The 27614-nt window shown below is 38.3% G+C and overlaps 2 protein-coding genes and 1 long non-coding RNA gene across 5 annotated transcripts in view; 1 reads left to right on the top strand and 2 right to left on the bottom strand.

The window, feature by feature from the left end:
• LOC140696810 (uncharacterized) overlaps positions 1 to 5128 on the bottom strand; it is a 65766-nt gene extending 60638 nt beyond the window's left edge. The window contains exon 1 of the long non-coding RNA XR_012073344.1: positions 4982 to 5128. This is a non-coding gene — a long non-coding RNA (uncharacterized lncRNA). The remainder of the gene's footprint in view (positions 1 to 4981) is intronic.
• EIF3J (eukaryotic translation initiation factor 3 subunit J) lies at positions 484 to 27087 on the top strand. Of its 3 annotated transcripts, none has more exons than XM_072962543.1 (8): positions 484 to 571; positions 6255 to 6358; positions 16079 to 16133; positions 16636 to 16727; positions 21238 to 21352; positions 23230 to 23391; positions 24816 to 24889; positions 25256 to 25497. In XM_072962543.1, the coding sequence occupies exons 1-8, from the start codon at positions 556 to 558 to the stop codon at positions 25385 to 25387; spliced, it is 750 nt and encodes a 249-aa protein (XP_072818644.1). In that variant the 5' UTR covers positions 484 to 555; the 3' UTR covers positions 25388 to 25497. The 3 variants fall into 3 exon arrangements, with proteins under 3 accessions (XP_072818644.1, XP_072818642.1, XP_072818643.1); XM_072962541.1 differs by lacking the exon at positions 484 to 571 and adding an exon at positions 1697 to 1852; XM_072962542.1 differs by lacking the exon at positions 484 to 571 and adding an exon at positions 5992 to 6169 and having other exon boundaries at positions 25256 to 27087.
• SPG11 (SPG11 vesicle trafficking associated, spatacsin) overlaps positions 26986 to 27614 on the bottom strand; it is a 71225-nt gene continuing 70596 nt past the window's right edge. Inside the window, exon 40 of the mRNA XM_072962536.1 lies at positions 26986 to 27614. Coding sequence (XP_072818637.1) covers positions 27434 to 27614 — 181 coding nt within the window. The 3' untranslated portion in view covers positions 26986 to 27433.

Raw genomic sequence — 27614 nt, 5'->3', positions numbered from 1 at the left:
TATTTAAAAACACTGCCTTAGTACGCCAGGCTCTAAATGGCAGAGAAAGCAAACCTGACACTGCCCTCAAGCTAACAGTCTGGCAGCAGTGGAGACTGACATTATTTGTTGGGAAAAGGATCATGAAGAAAGATAGGCTTTGAGAGTGCTAATAACAATCTAATCTGAAGTCAGATCTGGGTTGCCTGAAGAAGTATTGTTTAAGTTGAGATCTGTAGGACACATTTATTGAAAGAATGTTACGCCAGGCTTGGGGGTGAGGTAAAGGGAGGGAGGCCTAAAGTTAAGCAAAGGGGTAAATAATCAGATTTGTCTTTAAAAGATCACTTTGGCTACTGAATAGGGAATAGATTGGGTGGGTGGGAGACCAGTTTGAAGAATTATATAGTTGACCTAATTCACCATGCAACAAATTCCCTTTCTCCACGACAACAAATGGCTAATGCATTGGGTGCTAGCATCACAATGGACAATCTGAGGTTGCAGACTGGTAAAATTCTAGGGAGAGTATGGCTTGTCCAGTTAACTGAGAGGAATAGGAAGGAATAGGATTTTATGGCACCATATAAATGTAAGTATGCAGAAATGTATAGGAGTTGAATGGACACAGATGCTGTCATTTCATGTCTTAGGTAGGCTCTTTGGGGGGGAGGGTAAAAAGAAAAGTTGTTTCTACATCAAATTAAATAAATCAAATCAGTGATTTTGGTATTTTATAAATGAGTTTTAACCTGGTGCTATTTTCAGTTCAAATCGCCTCCTCAGCCTTGCCTTATTCCATCTTTAAGAGATTTTGGGTCAGGTGCTTAAGGCACTTCACTTAAAAATAAGCCCTGCTTCTCTTCTGCTGTTATTTACTCTCCTATGGCTTTAATGACGAAGCTTCTTGAAGGTAGAGGTTTTAATGTTAATTTGTTCAACAAATATTGATCAATTACTCTGCCCATCTGTAAAATACGAATATCCTTATGTGTGATTATAGGGTTTCCCTAGAGACTATCATGTCAGTTACAGGTTAATTTTAAGGAGTAAATGAAGTCCCCAGCACATAGTTCTAGACAGTTGTTTCCCAGCTTCCTTATTTTAGAAAGCAGTATGTACAATACTGCAAATTTTTACTCAAACGTTTATCAATGCAGCATACACATACCCTATGTATTTTTCCATAGCACCTCCAACCCATGCCTCATTTTCAGTTGCATATGGTTCATTTTATTTATTTATTTTAAAGTGAAATTCAGTTTATTAGGGAGATACACACTCCATAGAGTGCGAGCTGTCTCACTCAGAAGGGAGAGCAGCTTAGGAGATACACAGTCCATCTCAAAAGTTTCGAGAGGAAGAGAGACTGAGAGGTGTAGGGCTGTTCAGTTTAAAGTAAAAGTAGATACACTCTCCATACAGTGTGGGCCATCTTAGAAGGCAAAGGGGAGAGAGAGAGCTATCGCATGTGATTTAATACTTTGTAGTTAATATCCCCAGAATTTAGAATTTGGTACAGGGTAGGCACTCAATTATTTATTGAATAAATGAAAGAATGAATGAGTTCACATCTCAAAGTTTGGACTTACAAGTCCACAAATTGATTTTGAATGTGCAACTCAGAATTTATGAGATTCAGTGGTTCACACTAATTAAACTCAAAAAACATTAATTTCTAGGCCAAATTTCAATTTCATTCATTCGCTGTCAGCAGGTTTCCTCCCTGTGAAACTAAATCACAATCAGATGCCTGCTTGGTAATGGCAAAACTAGCGAGAACATCTGCTGAAAGAGAATCATAATGGTTAAAATCAAGTCAGCAGGATGCCCTCACCTTCATCTCTACTAGATGGTTGCCAGAAGTCTGCAGGTCAGCTTAGCCTTTTCTCTGGGGACTATCAAAATCTTGTTCTTTGGTTTCACCTTTCCTATATTTTCACCTTCTTTCTGTTAACATTTTTTGTTTGTTTATTTGAAGATACATTGTCTTAGAACTTCTTCGGGCAAGTTAATACAGATGACTCCGTTACCTAGCCGTGGGTGTCACTTCTGTCCTATTCTACTGGTCAAAAATGAATCATAGGGCTAGCTTATAATAAAAAAGAGAAAAATTACATAAAGGCTTGGATACTATTCATTGAAGGGCCATCTTTGGAGACTAGCAGAGACTTTGATGGTTCCTCTGGGTTACTTATACCCCCACCTAGGGGCAGACCCAGATTTTATACATATATAATTTGGAGGGCTTTCTTGAAGAACAGAAGAGGCCTATGCAATGAGGGGCCCTGAAACTACAGCTTCATTGGCTTCATAGTTAATCTGTTTCTGAACCCCCTTCCCAAATCAGCTCTAGGGAGTCAACGTGGCTTGGGGAGCCCACCTATTCTTGTGTACAAGGTCAAATTCCAGAAAAGGAGGAATCACTGTCAGCTTTCCCCACCCCTCACCAGAAGTGCACAGTGTTCAATTCAGTATAATCTGATCATTTGAATGACTAGAACCCAGATCCCCTGACTTCCAACAGTGAACTTTCAAATAAACCATATTTCATAGTATTTTAAATTTTATATTAAAAAAACCCCTGAAATGTGGTATAATTGGAAGGATACAAAACGATTTTTTTTTAAACTTACTATCCCTTCTGTACCTTTTCCCTTTGGCTAAATGTTGACGTCCTGCAAGGTTTCTTCTCATTCTATCCTATCTTCAGATGGCCTCTACTTTTACAGGACTCCATCTACTACTATCATCAAATAACTCCTAATCCTCTATCTGTAGCTAAGACCTCTCTAATTCCAAATGTGTACTAGACATTTCTATTTGGATGTCCCACAAGAATGAGGGACAAGATCTGTGTGGCCAAAATTTTATTTATCCTCATTCCTTATTATGATGAGAGGCACTATTCTGTCATTTTTGGAAACATTTATTGAACATTTACTCCACGTCAGACACTAGGAATACAGAGGCAAAAACACAGACAAGGTCCCTGTGCTGCAAACAGATACTGAATAAGTAAACAAGGTCACTAGAGATTGTGATAAATGCTATGACAAAAACAGAATGATGAGAAAGAGTAACTGGGGGAGGTTCCTTGCTGGAGAGAGACCCCAGAAGAGCTTTCTGCAAAGGTAACATTTGAATTTTAAGTTGAAGGAGGAAAAAAAGCCAACCATGTAAAGAGGTGTGGAAAGAGCACTGTAAGCAGAAAGAACAGCAAGTACAAAGTCCAAAAATAGGAAAAGACTTAGTAGCCTCAGAGAGCCCGTAGCAATGATGTTAATGAGAGAGAAGGACATAGAAGAGGGTTGGTGGGAGGTAGGAGTCAGACTATGCAGAGCATTGTAGGCCATAGTAAGGAGTTGAATTTTAATCCAAAAAAAAAAACAACAAAAAAACCCAAAACAGAAAACACCAAGAAGCTACTAAAGGGATTTCATCCTGGAGGAAGGGGTGTCATGATCTGATTTACATTTTTAAATAAGCAAATGGCCTGGTGCATAGAAAAGGAAAGCCAACTGGAAGGTTATTATAGTAAAACAATCTAGAGAAACTTGGATGAAGGTGGTAGCAAGAGACATGGGGGTAATTAAATGGTTTAATATTGGAAGAAATCACAGACGTTGGTGATGGATTGAATTTAAGGGGTAAGTAAGAGGAAGAAAGCAGGGATACCTCCCAGGTTTTTGACTTGGACACCTATAGATGGATGTTACCTACACTCAGTCTCCAAAGGCATCATTCTCTACTGCTCCCTTCCCCTCCTCCACTATATCCAGTCAGTCACTGTATTAGTCAGGGTTATTCAGAGAAAAAGAATGAATAGGATATGTGTAGAGAGAGAGAGAAAGAGACTTACTTAAATAAATTGGCTCACATAATTGTGGGAGCTGACTAGTCTGAAATCTGCAAGGCAGGTCAGCAGGCTGGAGACCCAGGGAAGAGCTGATGCTACAGAGTCCAAAGACAGCAGAATTCCTTTTTCCTCTGTGTTTTCTTTTCTTTTTTAATTTGGAGGGTGGGAGGTAATTAGGTTTATTTATTTTTCAAGGAAGGTACTGAGGATTGAATCCAGGTGTGTTTTCTTAATGCCTTCAATTGACTGGATGAGAACCATCCACATTATGGAGGGTAATCTGCCTTACTCAAAGCATGATGATTTAAAGGTTAATCACAAACAAAAAATGCATTCACAGCAACAACTAGACTAGCGTTTGACCAAAAACTGGGTATCATGGCCTAGCCAAGTTGACCCATAAAATTAACCATCACAGTCACTAAATTCTGTTGATTTTGACCCTTACATATTTCTCAGATTTGTCCTTCCTCTCTGTTGCCGTTGCCTTACTCTAAGGTTGTGTTCTCAATTAATTCATATAATATTTACTTATGTATTACATACTGTGCCAAATACTACACAGGCAACTGTGAATAAAAGGTAGATTGTGCCCTAAGGACCTTACATTCTAGCCTTTCCTTGCCTTCTGTTTTGCCTCCTTCCAATTCCTCTTTATGAAAATTGATGCCTGTATAGCACTGCCTCTCACACTTAAATGTCATCTGAGGATCTTGTTAAAAGGCAGATTCTGATTCAATAGGTCTGGGATAGGGCCTGAGATTCTGCAGTTCTATTAAGCTCTCAAGTGTTGCTGCTGATCAAATAGAAACTTTGAATAAGTGGTCTGCAGAGTAGCTTTTGAGGACCATGCTTACAAAATGTGTACTATGTGTAGACTCTCTGAAGATACACACGAAATGGGTAACAATGGTTGCCACTACAAAGAACAGAATGGCTGATCATTGCATGTACCCTTTTATAACATGAATGTTGTACAAAGCACGTGTGCTACATATTCGAAAATAAATTAAGAAAACAATAAAAAACAAACAAGAATATCCGAAATTGCTCGCTTCTTAAAATCCTGTAGTGGAGCCTAGCGGTCCAAAGGGCAGAGTGCAGCTTAGCCCATCTTAAGCCCTTTACTAATGATCAGTTTACCTGTTCTGTTCATCTCTGATCGCGCCATTCAGTCAGATGAGGGACCACACGATTCATTCTACGGAAAAAACACTGGAGCAAATTTCACTTGGTCTGTAAAACTAATCTCCTCAGCGTTTACCCTCAGGAAGCCTTTCACGCATCCTACTGCTCTCCCCTTTGCCCGCCGTTAATGTTACCATTTTACATTTAACCTCACAATGCTTCTTTTTGTTGCAGTCATCGCACTGCGCCGAGATTTGTTTACATGTGTATTTTTGATACTTGATTGTGCGCTCCTTGAGGACAAAGCTAGAGTTTAAGCTAAGCGCAGACCAACTTCCGAAATAATTCTGCGAAAGAATGTATCATGTATTGGCTTCAAGAGGCTCACAGGAAGGGAAAAGCCTTGAACACTGGGGCTTTCTCCGATCCCTTCGTGACTAACTCGAAGCAAACGTGCCAGGAGTTGACTCTGAGCACCCTGGCTGGGAAGGCTGCCAGGAACTCGGCCCTCTCTACTCGCTCCTTCCCGGGCGCCCTGCGCACCCAGGCTCCAGAGGATCCTGCCTGGCCAAGCGTGCGACTGCGCCCTCCCGGGGTCGGGGAGGCCAGTCCACCGCCCCCACAGGCAGGCGTGGCGTGCAGAGCCCACTTCTGTGTGCCGCGTGGAAAGGCTGGGGGTCTCCTTGGTATCAGCCAGCAGCCACGGGTGGCGATCCATGCTGACCAGAGGGAGGGCGCACCCCACCGACCAGGGCCGGGCTGAGGTTGGCAGAACAAGAGTGTCGAGGACAGGCGTTAGCCGAGCGCCAGGCAAGGGACCGCCCTGCTAACTTTCCTGCACTTACACGTCCTCTCCAGGCCCAGGGTAGGGTGGCCGTCTCCTAGCCGCTACCTCTACCTCCACCCACTAGCCCCTAGGACCTCCCCGCGTGGTGGGGCACTGGAGGCTCCGCCTCTCCCACCTTATTCCACGCCCCCTTTCGGCCCGTGCGCGCGTCGCCGCCGCCGCTGCCAGAGGGGCGGGGCCTGGATCCGGGCGTTCAGTCAGCCACGGTCCCAGCCTGCCCTGCGCGGGCTAACGAGAGCAGATCGAGTGACTCACCTCCGCCGCGGTAACTCCTCGCTCTCTCTCCCCTCACACACGCTCACACCGGCGCGAGATGGCGGCGGCGGCGGCAGCGGCGGGGGACTCCGACTCCTGGGGTGAGGAGAAGTTCCGGGGGCAGAGCCTGGGCTGGCGCTGGCCCCCGCCCAGGCAGGCATTAACGCGGCTCGCTCTCTTCCGTAGACGCGGACACGTTCTCCGTGGAAGACCCGGTGCGGAAGGTCGGGGGCGGTGGCACCGCCGGCGGGGACCGCTGGGAAGGCGAGGACGAGGACGAGGACGTCAAGGTGGGTGCGGGCCGGGGCTCCGGGCAGCGCGGGAGCCGGCTGGCGCCGTCGCGGGCCGGGTTGCCCGCCAATGGGCCGGCGGACGGAGTCTGGGCCCAGGGGCTCCGCCCGGGCCTGCGGGCCGTGGGTCCAGGCGCGAGCGTAGGGCCCGTCGGTGCCCTGTTCCCTCCGCTCGCCGTCCATATGGGCTGGACGCGGGCAGCGTGGTCTCTCGGACTTCCTTGGCAAGGGTGATGGCCCTGGCCCTAGCCCTTCTTTGAAGGTCCGCGCCCCGGCCTGGATCCCATCCGCCAACTGGCGACGGGAGGTGACAGCAGCAGCCGGCCCGGCCCACGTGCACACTTCGCGGTCCCGAGCTGCTTGCAGGGATGAGGCTGGGAAGTTGAAGATGGAGCCCCATGGAAAGCCCCATATGGAAAGCCTTGCAACCCACCTGTCTTTTCGAGCTCACGTCTCCTCAGGGCCATTATCTCTAAAGGCCCATTTGTAGGGTTCGTTCGAGCTGTTAGATGAGTGAAATATTGTGGTTTAATTTCAGCCACCTTTTTTCCTCCACGCAAGACAAATAGAAACAGTAAAGTGAAACAACTTTTAGCCTCCCTTCTCCCACCCTGTGGTAAAAGCATGAACTGAGTACTGAGATAGCCAGCAGTTAGTGGTCAGAACCTGGGTAGTCCACACGGCGACCTGAAAAATGGAGAGTTGACAGAGCGGGTTATTATCCATCTACACAGAAACGCGTAAGGAAATATTGAAGATTTGGTGGTTGGAGAAGACTAAGGATCCAGTGTGATTTTTGTTTTTGTTTTTGTTTTTCTTATGCCTTTTAAATAGATTTGAACCTGATTGATTTACCGTCGTTTGTTTTTGAAAACTTCTGGGGCTAATCATATGGCTTCAGATGACATTATGACTGCTTCGTTTGTTTGTTTAAGTAGCTACAAAAGTCGCAAGCGCAAAATGTTGACTCTTATTAGCAAAGTTTTCAAAATCTTTTTATATTTGTGCAGATAAAGTTTTGTATGAGTTGGAAAATTTTTTTTATGGCTTTGATTCATTTAGTGAACTTCTGCCCTTCAGCTTATGCTGACAACCCTACAAATTCTTCTCCTTGGCTTGAAAAAAAATTTAAGCTAGATAATCACCATGAACTTAATAATAATAAGTGCTTTTGTTTGGATTTTACCCTTTTCTCCTGAGTCTGATGAGGTGGATATCCAATTCATTGAACAGCCTGAGGTTCTAGAATGATGTGAACTTTGTGCACGTTGGGGTTAATAAATGAGTAATAATATTGTGAAGATACTTAGATACTTCATTTACAGGTAGTATAGACATGGGAATGGATTGTGTTACCAGCCTCATTGCAAGATATTAGTTACTTCCCTACAATGTAGCAGATTTTCTGTTTTGAGCCTTTAGTTCAGATTTGTTCTTTCCTTTTTTCTGTGCATAGTGGATGTAGGAGTTAAGACATCTGTTATGAAAATTGAGAATAAGTTAGCAAATAAGAAGAAACAATTAGAGAGATCAGGAAAGAATTAACCAGAAAATGAAGTTTGAATGGAGTGTCTGGAATGATATTATGAAGTAGTAGCCTGCCTGAGATAAGTGGATCTAAATGGTGTCAATACTGATAAATATAATTCTGACCACTTGGAACTAAGTTTGGAGATTTACATGTTGAAAGGGACCATAGTGGTCATTTTGTCCAGTCACACTTTCAGTGCAGAATTTCTTTCTTTTATACAGATGGCTTATTTCTTACATATAAACTTTGAAGTTGATCTTGGATTAGAAAGCTAAACTTGTCCATTTTATTTTTGAGTTGAAATGATGGTTTATTTCTGTTGAGTTTCTCCAAATTCTCAAAAGTTATCTATGGAGTAGTTTGATTCCTGGGCTTTGGACTCAGACAGATGTAGGTCTATTTTGTTGCCTTGACATTGTCTATATTTGTGGTCATGTGCCAGTTTAAACATTTTTGTTTGTTTCCCAATTTTGTCCTTACAGAAGCTACCTCAGGGGATCATTTTGCATTTTGAGATAATATATCAATATTATCAATGAGATAGTGAGATAGTATATCAAGCATAAAACAGATTTACCTGGTACTTGGTAGGCACTTAGTAAATGTTAATTCTCTCTATCACATCAATATTTCTGGCTAATGGAACATATGCTTAGGCTCTTTAGATCTTGTAGCTGGGGGTTATTTTTGTGCCACATTTTGTGGTTTCCTAAGTTTAGTAGGAGTAAGTTCTCTCCACAGTGGCTGTTTACCATGAATTTTTTTGTTTTGAATGGAATGACCGTCGTTTTCAAGAAAATGTTTGCTTTCTCAGAGGTTACCAATCTAGAGTTGAAATTTGTCCCCTTAAATGATAGTACAGGTTTTCCCCGCTATCTGAAAGTAGAGCATTCCTATGAAACTTTTCCAGAGCTGAAACGGCATAAAGAGAAGCAGCAGTTCCTTTAGGACACATCTTGCTAAGGAATGCACAAAGTAAATCAAGATAAAGCACAGATGCTCACAGACGTAGCTTCAAAGTTATGGCAGCTTGATGCTGAGTGTAGGTCCTGGGGAAGGAGCTTGGCCTTGCCACTGTTATTGTTTGGAATGGGCACTGCCTCTGTAATGGCTTGCTACAAAACAAATGCTGAATACTATTTTCATTTGTCATAAAAGCTAAAATCCTCTTTGGGTTTCTTTCAGTTAACAAAAATGTACTAATGTAGGTCTTTTTGTAAAAGCGAATGGCATAAAGTGAATTTTCAAAAAGCGAGGTGTACCTGTAATATCAAATTTCTGAATTCTAATGTTTTAGCACTTAATCCTTTGGCAAGGAGATGCAAACAAGGCTTAATTTAAATGAGGTTGAATAATCATTGTTCTTACATAATACAGTATGTGAATTTTAAAAAAATCTTCAAAAGTAAGGTATGTAGAAACAGTAAGTTCTTCAGTTTATGTCAGCATCTAATAATGTTTAACCTTCAGGAATATTGGTTTAATGTCATTTGTAATGTCCTGAGAAAGGAAAGCAAAACTGAGGTCTTTGTAACAGTAACCTGCTCCAGTAATTTATTGTCTTTCAGTAGACATTATAGCATTTTGCTGCCCTTGACTTTTCAAATAGCCATCTGAAAGTGCAGAGGTGGATTTAAGTGAAACTGTAGAATTGTCAATATTCATGGGGGTAGAAGTCTATATACTTCTTCCCAGTTAAAAAGAACTAGGGAGAACTAGGGAGCATATTTCCCTGCTACATTGGCTTTATTTTCCTTTTCTTACTATCTTGATGTTATGCAGAGGCAGTGGGAATTGTTTGCTTGGCATATATCTCTGGACTCCTTCCCTGTGGCTAGAATGATGTGTGGGCTGTGTTGATTAAGACGGCAGTGAGTACCTACCCACCACAGGTGGGAAAATAATACTTTTACTCAGTTTTACTAGTCTCCCATCATTTCAGTAAAAAGAGTAGAAGCTAGGTTTATTCAGAAGGTGTAGAGTTTTCTTTGAGAAAACTATTGGCTGTGATCAAGCATCTCCGGCATTTGCTTCTTATAAAGTAATTACAGAATTTCTTTAAAAGAACCTAGAGAACTGACTTAGTTGAAAACTGCCTGCTTTATCCTACTCATTCAACTGTTAGGATCCTGTCCTGGTTAATAATTTAAATCTATCAGAGTGAGGAGATTTTCAAGCATGGAAATGACACTCTGAAATAGGGATCTATATTTCAGAGACATGGGAGATTATTGGGAAATTTTCAGAAGGTGGGCATTTTGCCAGGAAATGGGTATCTTGAGGTGTGTGTAACTTCTTATGAAAAATTCCTACCATATACAGAGGTAGAAAGAAAAGTTTAATAAACCCACAACCAATCTTATTCTTTCTATATCCCCACATACTACTCTCCTCCCCCAACCAGATTATCTTGAAAATACCAATTATATCATTTCAGTACACTGACAATTTTTATAAACTAAGTTTTTAGTTAGGAAGCATGTATGTTATTGAATAATATTTACCTAATGTACTTGTCATGCTGGACCAATGAAAATAAAGAAGCCACTTGTTCAGTGTTCATTGTTTTGTTCTTGATCTAGCTTAGCCAGGAATTTAAAGTAGAACTGACTGATAACAGTTCTAAATATGATACAGGTAGGCATTGAGATGGAATTCAGCTGAGTGCTGAGCCACAGTAGAATGTTAAAAACTGAGTGAATTGTTCACAGATACAAACTACTATATACAAAATAGATAAACAAGTTTCTTCTGTATAGCACAGGGAACTATATTCAATATCTTGTAGTAACCTATAGTGAAGAAGAATATGCAAACAAATAAATGTGTATGTATGACTGAACCATTATTCTGTACACCACAAATTGACAATATTGTAAACTGATTATACTTCAATTTAAAAAAGCTTAATGAATTGAATTAAACGAAGTAGAATTTTTTGAGGCTGCTACCTTGGCTTCCAGAGACCAGCATAGTTCTGAGAAGAACATTTGGGCTTCTTTTAAAAACTAAACTTTCTGGGAGGTATAGCCATGGCAGGAGCTCATTTACAGAGTTCTGAGGCCTCTCAGAGCAGGTCAGTACAGCTTACAGAACACCAATAAAAGGCTCTTTTCTTGCAAGACACTATGCTTTATCTGAACCAAACTACTTTAGAAGGGGGAAAAATATATGTTAGTTAACATATTGCTATGGGGCAGAATTTTACTGCTCATTTGAAGCTACTTCTGTTTGACAATCTATAAATATATCTTGCGTAAGTTGGAAAGCATTTTCAGGCCTAAATGTGTTCTCTCATTGCATGCGACATTCTGGAGTTGTATTTTATAAAAATGACAGATGAGCCAACTATTGGCTGCATTATTAGAAATAAAAAGAAAGCAAGGTTTAAGCTTTTCTGTTTTGTTTTCAATTCTTAGTGGTATTCATTTGGGAAGCTGGTTTTTTATATATATATATTTTATTGAAGTATAGTCAGTTTACAATGTTGTGTCAGTTTCTGGTGTACAGCACTTCACTCATATAGGAACATACATGTATTCGTTTTCATATTCTCTTTCACCATAAGTTACTACAAGATATTGAATATAGTTCCCTGTGCTATACAGGGAAGCTGGTTTTAAACTTGAAAAGCAGCCATCTCTTTCAGAGAAGTGGCTCAAATGGTGCTGGGTGTATATCTGTAGAACAAGAATAGATAAGCGAGTAGTTTATAAACAGCCTCTCTTCTAAGGAAGCTAGCCATTTTAGGAGAGCAGTCTGGTTGGTACTTTTGAAGATAATTTGGTTATTATAGCTGGAAGATTTATTGGCTACCAAAAATAATTGGGTAAATATTCAGTTGGATATTGATAGGTAGTCTCTTGAATCAGATAACTGTTCAGGGCTTACTAAATTATAGACATACTCCCTATTTTAACTGTTAATTTGAGGTGTTTCTGTAGGAAACTTTCTTGCATTTTCTCAACTTATTGTCAACATTTACAAAGTCCTGATGGTTATGGAAAATTGGGCAGATTTAGACATTCTACTTTACATTTACTTTTGGGGCACCTGCAAATTTTACAAGTAAGGAAGCAGAAACTCTTTAAGTTCCTGGGGAAAGCTACCTGGCCTTCTGTTTTGGGGATTACATCTATTTGGAAGACTGACCAGTCTCTTTTTGCTGACATCACTATGCTGCCTTCTTCAGGGACTTTCCCCAGTATGGGACTAACTTCAGGGCAGACTTGTTTGAAGCACTCTGGGATGAGGGCGACAAACAAGGCTTGCCTTTTGTGATGCTTTTATGAACTGAGGAGCAGATGCCATGGTTATTTCCAGGACTTGTTGATAGGAATGACTGTTCCAACTATCCTGTGGTGGAATTCTAGGTAGCCTTATGGCTGCACTGATGGGACACTTTAATTAACGACTATCTGGGATAAGGTTTATGCTTTGATAGGGAAACCAGGGATGGGGTAGAGTTGGTGTGAATGAGATACTGAAGGAGCAGTGATATGTGTGGGGTGATGTTTTCCTGATAAAGGGAACTGAGGAACGTCAGCAATGAACAAAAATACCACTCTATTGTGTCTGTTTATGTTGGAGTTATTGAGATAGAGCACATTTTCAGCCATACTTCTCCCCTCTTGACCTCCTCGTACCAGACTCCTTTCCTAAAATTAGTAAAAATCCATCATAGGCAATTTGAGATGAGTAACTGACATAGTTGTAGCTGGGCAGATCTTAGTATGTGCTATAACCCTCCTCTTTGATGAGATTCCCTGCAATTCTAAGGAAGCTCATTCCAGAACTAATTAAAAGAATGACTGTTGGTTTGGAGGTATCTAGTTTCCAGACATTTAGTTTATACTTCAGGACTAAGGTAAGAAGTCATGTTTAATATGATGCTTTAAAGGAACTTTGGCTTGTTCAAAACAGGTTCCTTCATTATTTTTCACTGAGATTTGTGGGATGGCTATCTTTGGGCCTTAGTGTCCTTATAGGTAAAATGGGGATAACACCACCTTACAGGACTTAAGTGAGGGTTAACTGTGTTACTACATGTAAAGTTCTTTGCACAGCGCTTGGTGCAAAGTAAGTACTTAGTAAATGCTATCTATTGTTATTATTATCATCACTGCTATTGGTAGAGAGTTACAGATAAACATCTGCTGTAAGTAAGCACATGGTCCTTCTATCTGAAGCACTGCCTAAGCAGCATATCACCCACAGACCCGGCTTTCCTATATTCTGTGAAGATTACAACAAGAACTCCCAAACTCCTGGTAGTTAACTTTTATTTTTAGTTCTCTGGTTCTTTTGTACTGTGGTGTAATGATACAAGCACTTAAGCAAACCAGTGGGGTAATGCAAACATCTGCTCTCTAATTTCTAACTCTAGTATCTTAGGTGTCCAGTCACTAGCTGCTTTGCTTTCAATCTGTTAACTGAACTGTGGGTTAAATTGCAAAGGTAAGGTAATTATAAAAATATTTTTACTTTTATACAAAGTTCTCTCCACTCTGCTTGCAGACCCTGTAGTGTCCTTAATCAGGTTTTTTTTTTTCCTTTGGATTTGCAGATTTTTATTAGGAATCACGCCTTGGTTAATTTATAAACCTAGACTGATTGAGACTTTATGATCTGTCTTGTTATAAAGCCAGAAGCTTGGTGTCATAGTTATGGCATATTAGTCAGCCTCTGTCTCTTCCAGTAGCGTCAGGGCCTCCTGCTTTGCATTTGCCATCCTGTGGCTCAGCTTCAAACAGCGTGTCATAGTTGTGCCTGGGGGTTGCTGAGACAGTGCTCGGGCTACCTATAGATTAAAGCCCTGGTTAATTAAACACGGGGCTGTTTCTTTCTCTGTTAAACTTAAACCTTCTCAATTCTGTGGAGACTTTAAAAATTGTTTGATAGTGGTTTATTATTTAGCTCAGTGACTGTGTCAGGCATAGAAGAGACAAAGTATAGATCTACCTTAAAGTGCCCTGCATAATTTAATTCCTTAACCAGGGTTGTGTTGTATGGAATATTGCTTGAAATTATCAAACTATTGGCTAAAATGTTGGTTGCTTTTACATTTGGGAAAGTAAGAAGTATAAAGCCCTCTCAAATTTTCATTTAATATAACAGTGAATTATTTAAGAGAGGTTTAGTTTTGGCTTGGTTGTCCTGTGTTTTGTTAATGGAGAAGCTTTTTTGTGGAGTTAGACAAGTTGATATAAAAGTTCATGTGGAAAAACAAACATGCAAGAATGGCCAGGAAAACACTAGAAAACCTGAAAGCCTACAGGGGGGGGACTAGCTTACATAAAAGCATACTATAAAGCCTGTAATTAAAACAGTATGGCCCTGGTATGTGAAGAGACAGTAGATCAGTGGGATAGAATAGAAAGCAGAAATATACCAAGTATCGTGCAGCCACTGTGGAAAACAGTATGGAGAGTCCTCAAAAGACTAGGAATTGACTTACCATATGACCCAGTAATCCTGCTCCTGGGCATATATGCAGAAGGAACCCTACTTCAGAAAGACACCTGCACCCCAGTGTTCATAGCAGCACTATTTACAATAGCCAAGACATGGAAACAGCCTAAATGTCCATAGACAGATGACTGGATAAAGAAAGGTGGTGTATTTATACAATGGAATACTATTCAGCCATAAAAACGACAGCATAATGCCATTTGCAGCAACATAGATGTTCCTGGAAAAGGTCATTCTAAGTGAAGTAAGCCAGAAAGAGAAAGAAAAATACCATATGAGATCACTCATATGTGGAATCTTAAAAAAAAACATAAATACAAAACAGAAACAGACTCATAGACATAGAATACAAACTTGTGGTTCCCAAGGGGGAGGGGGGTGGGAAGGGACAGACTGGGAGTTCGAAATTTGTAGATACTGACAGGCATATGTGGAATACATAAACAAGATTATACAGTATAGCACAGGGAAATATATACAGGATCTTGTGGTAGCTCACAGCGGAAAAGAATGTGACAATAATATATGTATGTTCATGCATAACTGAAAAATTGTGCTCTACACTGGAAATTGACACAACATTGTAAACTGACTATTACTCAATTAAAAAAAAAGAAATATACTAAGTACCTGTGAACATTTAGTGTATGGTAAATCAAGGGACAAAGACAGACTTTTTTAAAAATTGGGGTGTAATCGATTTACAGTATTATATACGTTTCAGGTGTACAACATAGTGATTCACAATTTTTAAAGATTATACTCCACTTATAATTATTGTAAAATATTGAGAGGGTGAGCTTTTTAATAGACGGTGCTGTGACAACTGAGTAACCATTTGGAAAAAACATTAAAATTAGATCCATACTTTACAAGAGAAAAAATTCCAGTGGATCAGAGATCTAAATGAAAAAAACGCTGAAAGAATACACGTTCTAGAAGAAAATTCCTTGCTTTAAGAAAAGATTTTCTAACTGACTTGGAATCCAGAGGCAATAAAAGACTGATAAATTTTACTGCATAAATGTGGTGGGATGCATAGCATAGCACTTCATGGAGAAATACTAGAGGCAATTCCATTAAGAGAAGAACAAGGCAAGGATGCCTTTATCTCTGCCACTGTTTGTTCACACTGTACTAGAGGTTTCACCAGGGCATTTAGATAAGAGAAGTCAATTGTGGAGGTGCATGAATTGGTAAAGAAGAAATAAAGCTATCTCTTGTTTGCAGATGATATGGCAATATACCTGGAAAACCCTAGAGAATCAATGATAAAACTAATTTAAGTAATAAGTGAATTCAGTAAGGTAGCAGGATATAAAATTAATATACAAAAGCCAGTAGCTTTTCTATGCACAAATAACCAGTTAGAGGACCTAAAAGAAAAAAAAAACTAAAATAGCAACAGAGAAAATGAATTTCTCTTAGGAATAAACCTAGAGAGAAGTGTGCAAAACCTCTAAGAGAGAAACTTTAAAACATTCCTTGAAATATACAGAAGTAGGCTTGAACAGATGGGAAGACAGCCCTTTTTCTTGCCTAAGGCAGTTCAACATTATAAGATGTCATTTCTCCCAAAATTAATTTATAAGGTTAATGCAACACCAAAAAAAAATACCAACAAGCTTATTTCTATGGAGTTAGACAAGCTGATAATAAAGATCACATGGAAAAGTAACCATGTAAGAATGTAATGTAATGGCAGTCTTTTTCTTTAGGATAACTGGGATGATGATGATGATGAAAAAAAAGAGGAAGCAGAAGTAAAACCAGGTGAGCCACTGGAGTTCCTCCACTTTTGGTTTTATATCTTAGTGAACATCTGCTTGCTTATGTTAAGACAAATAACAAAATGCTTACAAAATTGAAAATTTCAGTATTTTCAGTAACCAAATATCCTTCCATTCCCACTTCATTCTCTTCTCCCTTCATCTCTTCTCTCTCCTCAAAACATAATCAGATTACATAGCTCGCACTTTTCTGTTTGAGTGCTTTTGTTAGAGGAGGGAGTAGAGGATGTGGCATCACTGTTAAAATGATCTAAGTCCTGCCTAAAGGACTGTGGGGGAAATATGAAGGGAGTTGTTTGAGTCTTAGGAGTCAGATTAGAGAAGAGAAAGGAAGAATCCTAGAACTTTCCTCTTATTTGCCAGGAAATCATCATATGAAATTGGAGCTGGGAGAGATTTGGTCTCTTGAAGTATAAGTATCAGGTCTGTCTGATCCATAAATTGGAGAATAGTCAAGATAACTGTGATTAAAACATTTCTTTCAGAAGTAAAAATTTCAGAAAAGAAAAAAATAGCAGAGAAGATAAAAGAGAAAGAACGGCAACAGAAGAAAAGGCAAGAAGAAATTAAAAAAAGGGTAAGTACTATTCATTTTCTAAAATTCGGGCTCCTCACGTTAGCAGTGGTACAGTATCTTAGCAGGCAGCAGATAATACCTAACCATTTGAAGGGCTTTGTAAAGACTGTAAATGGACACCATCAGATAAGGTGATCCCAAAACAAACAATTTGTGGTTTTTGCAGAAACCAGACTTAAAAGCTTTATGTATTAGAATGTCTTCTAAGTTTCCACAAACACTTGGGAACAATCATGATTGTGTTGTGACCCTAGTCAGTGATTTTTGGCAGTGCCTGCAGCTCTCTCTAGTTGTGATTTGTAGTGTACCTACTGAGTGACATACAAGATGTGTCCATTTCTCTGCCATGTATTATATAAATGTTTTTGTTATTGATTTAGAGCAAGATCAGAAATATTGTGTTAATTTACTTGTTTTTGAATAGAAAACACATTTACATGATTTGAAAATCAAAACAATATTAAGAAGTACTCCCAACTCTACTAATTTGTCTTGTTTCTCTCCCTCTATCCCATTAGTAAATACTGGCTTCTTATGTCTCTGAGGTGACTTTATATATTTAGATACAACTGTATAGTCATATTCCTCCCTTTTTTAAAAATAATTTTTACCTTGCTTTATTTATCATAGAGATCTTTCCATAGATCATAGAGAGCTTTTTAATTTTTCTTGACTTTTCATTAAGAAAAATTTCAAGCCTAAAGGAGAAAATAGCATAATAGATACAATCATGCACATCACCTAAATTTAACAGTTGTTAATATTTTGCCATACTTGATTCATATGTTCTTTTTTGGCTAAAATATAATTAAGTAAATAACAAATGTTATGCATTTTACCTTTAAACTTTAGTATGCATCTCTGAAAAAGCAAGGATATTTCTCACATGATTACATACCTAATGTAATGAACAATAATTTTTTAAGATCCTCTAATACTCAGTTTGTATGCACTTCTTTAATTGTCCCAAAGTGTGTGTTACATATGGTTTGTTCAGACAAGGACCTCACACTGCACTTGGTTATTAATGTATCCTAGAGTGTTTCTCTCTATAAAATGACGTTGATTTATTGAAGAGAGTAGGGCAGTTGTCTTGTAAGAACATCCCACCTTCTGGATTTGTCTTATTGCTTCCTTATAGTTGGAATTTCCTGTACCTTGGCAGCAAAGTCTAAAATTTTGATTGAATTCAAATTAAATATTTTTGGTTGGAATACTTTAGAGGTAATGCTACATGCTTCGTATTGCATCATGTCACATCAGGAGTCATGTAATGTCTGTCCTATTGTTAGTGATGCTAAAATTGATCACAGGGTTAAGTTGGTGACAGCCTGGTACTTCTGTTGTAAAATAACATGTTTCTCCATACAGGTTACGCAGTTTCATGTCAACTTCTCACCCAGTAGTTTTAGTATCACTGATGATCATTGCCTAATTCTTTCTTTAGGGATTGCAGAATGGTGATTTTTCTCATTCTATCACTTACTTTTAAAAAATTTTTTATTGGCTGGTGCTGCTGCTGCTGCTGCTGCTGCTGCTGCTGCTGCTGCTGCTGCTGCTGCTGCTGCTGCTGCTGCTGTTGCTTTTGCTGTTTGGTTACTTTGGATATGGTCAGTACTAGAAAGGCAGAGTAAAAGCTTCATTCTTTTAGTTACCAATTTTCAGAGTAAGGAGGGGGTGTAATAACTTCAAGTGGTGAAAAATGAGGGGTTTTGCTAGGGTTTTTTTTTTTCATTTTGAGTAAATTTATGGACTTCCAAGATTTTTTTTAAAGAGTTTTATAAACTCTTTCAGATACAAGTTTTTTTTGTGTTTTTGATGCTTAAATTGTCCCAACTTTGGACAGTAGGAGTCCCTCTGAGTTGTTTTCCATCTTCATCCTTTTGACAGAATGCTTTTAATCTTTGAAAGGTCCCTTGTGTTATGGCACAGTAAGTGCTAGCTCACCTGGTAAAATCTCTTAGCCTGGAATCAGGGTTCCTTTTAGTGTGAAATGACATTTAGAGGCCAAATCTAGGTGCCAGTCATATTCAGTATTATAGGAGTGGCCTTGCCATCGAGATCCCTTTTCATTGATGAGTCGTACATGATCATTAGTTCATTCTGATATTTTCTCTTCTGAAAGTCCTGGTTTCTAATAATGTTAACATAATTGTTTATTGGCTTTTCTACAGTACCAGTACTATGAACAATGTACAGCTGCTGAGTGAGGTTTAGCATTTCCTTGCTGTTCTTGGGGCACTTAGAGTATATCCTACTGAGGATGTATAATTTTGTCCTGGGTTCTAAAGTCGTTTTTCCTGTGTCATTTTATCTATTTTGATATATATTTTAGAGTCATTTGTTTCCAATTTTAAGGTTTCTTCTTTTTCACTTAACTTTTAAATATGGAATATATTCAGAAAACACAACTACAAGAATGGAATTAAATGGTATACTCAGAAAAGTTTCAAACATCCATCCCTCTTTTCTCTACCATGTTTGCTATCACCTCCATAAGAAAGCATTTTCATTAGTTTCTTGTTTATTCGTCCTCATATTTTAAAAAATAGCTGTATGATATTCCATCCTTGATGTACCGTAATTTATCTCACCAGTCTCTGTTGACGGATGGAGTTTTTCCTTCAGTCCTTTTATTGATAAACAATGCTTCCATGAATAACCATATGTGTGTATCATTTCTAATGGATGTGGCCATATTTTTAGGGATAAATTTCCAAATGTGAGATTGCTGGGTCAAAGGACAAATCACATTTGTAGTCTTGATAAATATTCCCAAATTGCCCTCCTGATTGGGTTGTATCAGTTTGCATTGGCCAGCCATGGGTAAGAGTGTATATTTCCCCCTAGTCAGGAACATTTTAGATGCTTTTTAATAATTTGTATTTGTATATCTAAAAATATCTGCATATGTGTTTACATGATCACAACAAGCAATGGATCCTTCAGCTCAGTCTAAGAAGTTGTATTGATTGGATCTTTCTTGGTCATTGAGGTTAGAATTACCACTTACTTTGTTGTATCTTGATATTAGTCTCCAACATAAAGAAACTTTAGAGTGAACTAATTTTATCTTAGGCCAACTGTTGAGTTAAGACATTTCCAGTTAAAAAAAAAAAAGACATACTCAGTTTTGTTTGCAGGAAATACGTAATGATGTTCAGGTCTAAGACAGTTGAGACAGTTTCCTTTTTTCTTTGTAAAAAGTGTTCTGAGACTTCATAACTGCATGATCTTTCTCATTTCATCTTCTCCGTGAGAAATGTGATCTATTTCAGAAGTAGACTTCTGAATCAAAATCTTCAAATTGCACAGGCATGGATAACCATGAATGGCACAAATTCCCTTCACCATTTTCCCACTTTGATAAATATTATCAAATATATTCCCTTGTAGTAAAAGTAATACATATTTGTTGTAGAAAGTTATATCAGGATATAAAAATGATATACATTAAACTGTTAACTGTCATCTCAGATAAGTGGGATTGGGAAATACGTGACAATTTTTCCTTTGTATGTGAACAGTATAATGTGTTTTTTTTTTGTTATTTTTATAATACTAAAATATAATACGAATAAGATAAATAAGGGGGAAATGTTTTTCCAATTCTTTGGGAGAAAACATGTTTTTAAAAAAGTTTTTTATTTTATTTATTTTAGTGGAGGTGCTGAGGATTGAACCCAGGACCTTGTACATGCTAGGCAGGCACTCTGCCACTAGGCTACACCCTCCCTCCCCACAAAAAAACATTTTTTTTTTATGTCTGCACTGTCATATGGCTCGTGCCATACTGTATTTAACCATTCTGTTACAGAGCAATTAGGTTGTCTCTAAATTTATTTGATATTATGAGTAATATTCCATTTGACATCCTTTTGGTTAAATATTTGTACAGATCTTTGGTTTCTTAAGATGAATATGTAGAAGTGGAATTATTTGATTAAAGCATATAGGACTATTTCAAGACTTGATGCGTACTACCAAGTTACCCTAGAAAGGTGGTTTTAATACACAGTCTTAGCCAAAGTATATGAAAGTGCCATTTTACATTATCTACAATCTCATTTCCTTAATTTAAAAAAATTACCATAAATTAAACCCAGCTTTCAGATCTCAACTCTGTCACATTATCGTCTATGTTAACCTGATACCATGGGCAGGTTGCTTCACACCTCAGGTTTTTTTCCTGTAAAATTGGGATATGAGTATCTAAAGTGTTTAGAAGAATGCTTGAAATACAGTAAATACTTTCTAAGTGTTTGTTTATTATTTATAATTACATGTATTTAGGAAAAAAGTTCATACCACACAGAAATATACTGGGCCCATTACAGTCCCAGTCCTTTTTGTGACAATGAATATATGTATGTTCATGTATAACTGAAAAATTGTGCTCTGTATTGGAATTTGACACAACATTGTAAAATGATTATAAATCAATAAAAAATGTTAAAAAAATAATAATAAAATAAAAATTAAAAAAATAAAACTTTCTGTCTGATTTTAGTTAGAAGAACCTGAAGAACCTAAAGTGCTAACACCGGAAGAACAGTTAGCAGATAAACTGCGGCTAAAAAAGTTACAGGAGGAGTCAGACCTTGAATTAGCAAAGGAAACTTTTGGTAAGTGGGGTTGTGATTACAGTGTGGTATTGAAGTTCCAAGTAAATATTGTGAAAAAGTCTTAATGGTTATGAAAATTCAAAAAACATCTTCTTTGAAGAAATCTGATACTGGCTAATCTAGATATTAGAAAGCAGTTTTTAATATCTTTATATTTGAGATTTCATTACTTAAGGTAGAGTGAGATGTTCAGCTTTTTGATAATTACATTTTGAGTATCATATAAAAGATTATTAACATAAAAAGTCATTGGACCCAAATAAATGTATTTATCAGCTGGTGAAATTTGGGTGAAATGTGAAGTCTATAGCTTTGAGATTTCAATATTGAACTGAGTGTACTGTGTCTTGTGGTCTGAAGTCTGGGCAGGACTTAAGACAGTAGCATGCTGGTCCCATGGGGCATTCAGCTTTGGTTGTGCCTTCATGTGCTCAGTGTCATTTCTTTTGGTACCTCTTCTTGGCCTTCACTATGTCCTGTCTTTAGAGGGCTTCCATTTCTGTGTGCCATGCCTACAGCTGTGCTCAGTACATGAGATAAAAGATATGTTCAGGATTCTGTAAGTGGTTAAGTTCATAGTGTTCCAGGGGGAGAGTTAACATGGCACAGGGAGTAAAGTGAGAAACATGGTCAGAGAAATAGTTTAAAAACTCTCACTTCATTTAACCAAGTTTGTTGTTGTCATTACTTCCTGAGTATTTTTCAGAATAGAGTGTCTTGTTGAAACAGTTAAATTTTGAAATGAAACCTAGAGCCAAGAAAGACCTAGTTATCTTGATTCTCCCCACTTCCTCTTCTTTAAAATGGATCAGGCAGGCTGGCTGTAGTGACCGTCCATTCTCTTTTCCATTGGAAATGTGACCTTATCTTTCGTGGGTGGGTCTCTGGAGTCTGAAGAGTCACTGGTGAACTGGCATGGGCTTGGCATGTCCTAACTGCACTTACCTCATTAAAGAGGGCACTTGGCCATTATCCTGTCTTCATAGGATGGTAGAAGCCACCCATGTGTTTATTAAAGAGAAAGACTTATGTGGATGTGGTATCCATAAATTCTAAGACAGGACACCACAATTAAAAGGCAAAAACATATTCGTACAGTCATCATTTGGTTAATAGGATTTTGGGGGTGTAATTAGGTTTATTTACTTCTTATTATTTTTATGGAGGTACTAGGGATTGAACCTAGAACCTCATGAGTGCTAAGCATGCACTCTGCTACTGAGCTATACCTCACACCACCTCCCCTGCTTCCTGGTTAGTAGGATTTTAATGTTGTGTTTCTCATACTAAAACACTGAATTAATAATACTGTTAACAACTGATTTACTTGACTATTTAGGAGTATATGGAAGCACAGTGTCGCAGCCTAGAATCCTTTTAGGTCAGATAAAGTTTTCTATTGGGGTTTAATACATGGTTTACCCCGGGGGAATTTAACACATGGTTTATCTGTGCTTAGCTTCTGGAGTTAGTTAGCTGGAAACTTTCACAGGAACCATCTTTATTTACTTTGATTCTTCTGTCTCAATTTTACTGTGGACTGTTCTTGGACAAATGCTTTAAGAGCATCCCTTTTGCACCAGGGACTCCTTTGGCAGTCTGGGAAGTCTTTGGGCCCCTTCTTAAATACATAAAATACACAGGATTTTGCTTACAGAGGAAACTTGTTATATTGAAATAAGTATCAAAATACTGAAATAAGCTATGATACAGCAGTTATGTACAGATCACTTGAATTTTTGTCCAAGTATTTCAGTGGGTCCAGATCAAGAACCTCTGCTTTAAAATGAAATAACAGGGTTATTCAGATAGCTAATTGGTTTATAAATTAAAAAAAAAATCTTTCTGATGTTTTCAGTGTTCCCTTTCTCCTACAGGTGTTAATAATACAGTTTATGGAATAGATGCTATGAACCCATCTTCAAGAGATGACTTCACAGAGTTTGGAAAGTTACTAAAAGATAAAATTACACAATATGAAAAGTCACTATACTATGCCAGTTTTTTGGAAGCCTTAGTTCGAGATGTGTGTATTTCATGTAAGTAATTCTAATCTTTTGCCCCTGTGGATGGCTTTTAGTAAGGGCATGTCATACACATGAGGATGGAGATTGACCTGGGGCGGGGCAGGGGGTGCTAGAATATATTTAGGATTTGCTTTTTAGCAGTTATCTTGGGAGTGTTGTTGTGCAAATATACAGTGAGTTTGAGTGGTTTTGTTTTTGTTTTTTTTTTCTTTAAATATATAAATTTTATTATGATTTGTTCTAGTTCTGTGAAATATGTCCTGGGTTTGTTTTTGGTTTTTGAGGCTGCCTTCTAAATGTTTTTTTACAACGGCTTCCCAAAGAGACATCTGTGTTTGTTGGCACAACAGCTAATAAAACACCAACTTCTTCCTTTATCTAATTATGTATTAAAAGAGAGTAGGGAAGTATTTTAGGGGGAAAATGATTTCTGGGCATACAGAATTTTAGAGCTGAGTGAGACCACAGCAAGTGTCTGTTCATTTTATAAACAAGGAAGCCTGTGACGAGGTGCAAGTTGCTCGGCACCCATTCTGAGTCCGTGGGTTTAGTTTCATGCCCTGAGAAGAGTCATACATTTCAGGAGCAGGGTATGTGAGAGTGACAACCAGGGGTGGCATAGCATTAAGGTGGAAGGGGTTGGTTTTGCTAGTATTTACTGTTTTTAAGATTGAGGGAAAAAAAATTCTACACAATGAATTTTAAATTGGGTTTTTCTTTGAGAAATTATTGCTAAACTAGGAGTTCTGATTTGATCAGTGATATACATAGTTGGTATTTTATTTTCCATATGCTATTTTTCCTTTTCTTGAAGGTGCTCTTAACCAAAACTGAGTGCTTTTTTTGGTAGCTAAAATCTCATTCATGTCTGTTTCCAGCTTTGTATTTTTACGTGTTGTCCACTAAACAGGCTTCGTTTCCTGGTAGGGCACTTAGATTTCTGAGATACCTACGATTTTTATTCTCGTTCCTGTGCTAGAAAATGGAGACCCGAAGGGATGGGGAGGTTTAAGAATTGTCATTCCATGTTCATTCACACAGTCGTCACTGAGCATCAAGGATGTGTTATTTCCATAACTCAGGATGGGTAGTCTCTGCGTGTTTAGACTGGATAAGGAAAAAGGGAGCATTGTGAGCTATAAAGACACTTCCAGTTTCTCTGTGGTTGAGCAGTGGTGTCTAGGTGATTACAGGTCATTATAAAGTTAAATTTTTGTTGCTGAGTTTGCCATTTTACTATAAACAGTTCTCATTAGCGAGCCTAGCCATAGAAATGAGTGAGTCTCTACCATATTATGTTAAACAAGAGAAAGCCTTCTCAAAGTTATTGAAATTAATGTTGGACAAACTAGATTTCTCATAACACTGGAAAAATGTATATTTTGCTTTTATATATTCCCCAGAATGCTTAAAAATTAGTTTTTTTTCCTTCTTAGTGGAAATAGATGACTTGAAAAAGATTACCAATTCATTGACTGTGCTTTGCAGTGAAAAACAGAAGCAAGAAAAGGTAAGAGCAAGCTGTGTGGGAAATGTGTATTACACGAGGATTAAGGTGTAGGCATAATATTCTCAACAAGCGTAGTAGGAGTCTGACCTAAGAAACTGGACAGAAGTCAAGTAATTCACCAGTACCATTTATACTGGACTAGAACAGCCGTGTGAGTGCCATTACCGTCCTTTTGTTTATGAACATGTTCATGTTCTTCCCTGAATTAATAGAAGAAGTTGCCCTGAGTTAGCTTTGGGATTCCCCTCTAGAGAACTAAGGTTTTTCTGGGACCAGAAGCTTTGGTGTCTTGGTGAGGGTTGCTATACCAAATAAGATGCCCATGGTAGATCAAGTCTCATGAATTAACTCTTGTTTTATCTTCAGCAAAGCAAAGCCAAAAAGAAGAAGAAAGGTGTAGTTCCTGGAGGGGGATTAAAGGCCACCATGAAAGACGATCTGGCAGATTATGGTGGTTATGATGGAGGATATGTACAAGACTATGAAGACTTCATGTGACATTTTATCTTCTCCCGGTGTCTTCTTTCTGTTGCCCACAATCCCTTCAACATGTAGCACAACTTCCTTTTCTTTCAGTTCTGCCAAATGCTACAATCAGAAGTGCAGTATCTTTTGTGCTGGTTATTTAACCCCTTGACACTTAGGTGCTACTGTGCGAATGAGGGAACTTGGATCTTGCTGCCAAGGGGTTAAAATTGGGAACCTCTGTTGCTACTAAATCATAGTTTAAAAAAAAAACAAAAACAAAAAACAAGCCTAATAATGTTGTCATTGTTGCTATCTGATTCCATAGCAGCAGTCACTAAATTGGAAACAAAGGTTGCAACATGACAAAAAAAATTGTGTAGTATTTACCAGCACCATTTCAGTAATACAGCCTTAACCATACCTCCTTGAACTACTTCATAACTTGTCAAGAAAAGCAGTCTGCAGCAAGGGCGTGTGGTGTGCACCTAGTATTAAAATTGCTTTGTCTTAAAATTGAGCGTGAGGATATTAAAAATACATTGTGAAGAAGACTGCTTATCTCAGAGTGAAGACACGGCGGCTGAAAAGCACTAGTTTGATACTTAAAAATTAAATGACCAAAACCCTCCAACTTCGAAGCTGAAGAAGGTAAACCTTTCCATTATTGCATTGCAAGTTGTGGAATCTCTTGAATGCACAGACTGTCTAGTTTCTATTTATCAGACTATTCTGCTGATGGAATGCTTCAGATGGGGGAGGGAAGCTCTTTACCTGTTTTACTTGCCTGATTTAAGTGTCTGAGAAACAAATCTCCTTTGTTCTCCTGGGCTGTAATGGAACAACTTTAACAGGGTTTTGGCATTTCCTTTCCTTTATAAAACATGCTCAGCAAACTGCACCAGTTAACTACAGTTTGGTAAATTGTTATGTTAACAATTATGACATCTGCAATGTTTTATAAAGCAACTAATTTAATAAAGTCACTATTGTGAGGACTTAAATTTTGTGTTACCTCCCAAGAGATATTTTTGGAGAGTATAGAACAAAAGCTCTTGGGACTAGAGTTCTCTCTGTACTTACAAAGCTTAATAAGTACTTGATGAGTACTTGATGAGTGGATGTAGCTTTAAAACAGAAATGATCTGCCAGGTTCTTAATAGTGTCACCCTAGAGCAACAAAGGCATAGAGCTGCCTTTCTCTTATTTATTTGGGGAAATTTGGTTGTTTAGATACTAAGGCCTAATTAAGTACCTAGAAGAACTATTATTTATTTGGAGTAATTGAGCTTATAACTCAGGTTATGGCTGTAAGCATGGACTGGGTGATTCTTCTCTATTATACATTTTCTTTTAAGCAGTTTAACCATATCTGTGGTTGGAGTCTTTTTGAAACCATCACAGACTCAAAAGTGGGGACAGAGCAAAAATATTTCAAATTTCTCTTATATAGGAACTAGGAGCATCAATCAAAGCTCTGTAGACCGCCAAGTGGAAGATAGGACCATCTAAATGATTTGAGGAATTAACAGAAAGCAGTGACTACACAGCAATAATTACAGCCAATACAGGTTGTTTTAAGGCAGAAAAGGGCTAAGATTTCCTTAGCAGTAATAATGACATACACTGAATTAAAAAATCTATTTTACTATAGAGATCAGTTTCTAACAAATGGAAATGTATCATCTGTTCCTTAACTGTGTAAATAATATTAAATTCCTTTGAAACTGGAATCTGCAGGCACAGGTATTCTTTACTAAATACTGTTATCATTTCCTAAAGTAGGCTCTATCCTGAGGAAGCTGGAGCTTTTGAGCTTAATACCAATATCTATATAAAATGGTATAGATGAATATCATTTTTAAATGGGAATTTCTTTATGGAAATTTTCTCATTCTTTACCCACTATTCACAAAGGACTGCTACGGTCATTCCTGGGGTTTTACAATCACACATCAAAGATCCCCAATGCGTTATTCTTCTCTGGTCACAAATCACCTGTCAGTACCTGATTACAGTGCAAGATAACAGGCAGTTTGTGTATCCTTGGGAGCAACCACTCTTGTCAGCTGAATCCATCTAACCTGCTAGCATATCCTTTAGACAGCAACCTGTCTGAGGGTCCTTCAGAAGCACATTTACAACGTCACAAAATTTGTGTTCATATGCCAGCTTGTAATATAAGTAGACATCTTCACAATACGTGAATAACTTCTTCAGATTTTTCACAACCAAGTCGGTAGGCTGATGATGTTTACAT

This window comes from Vicugna pacos, chromosome 6 (genome assembly GCF_048564905.1).
Source record: "Vicugna pacos chromosome 6, VicPac4, whole genome shotgun sequence".
In the NCBI taxonomy this organism is placed as follows: Eukaryota; Metazoa; Chordata; class Mammalia; order Artiodactyla; family Camelidae; genus Vicugna; species Vicugna pacos.
This window is presented reverse-complemented; position numbering and strand designations above follow the sequence as displayed.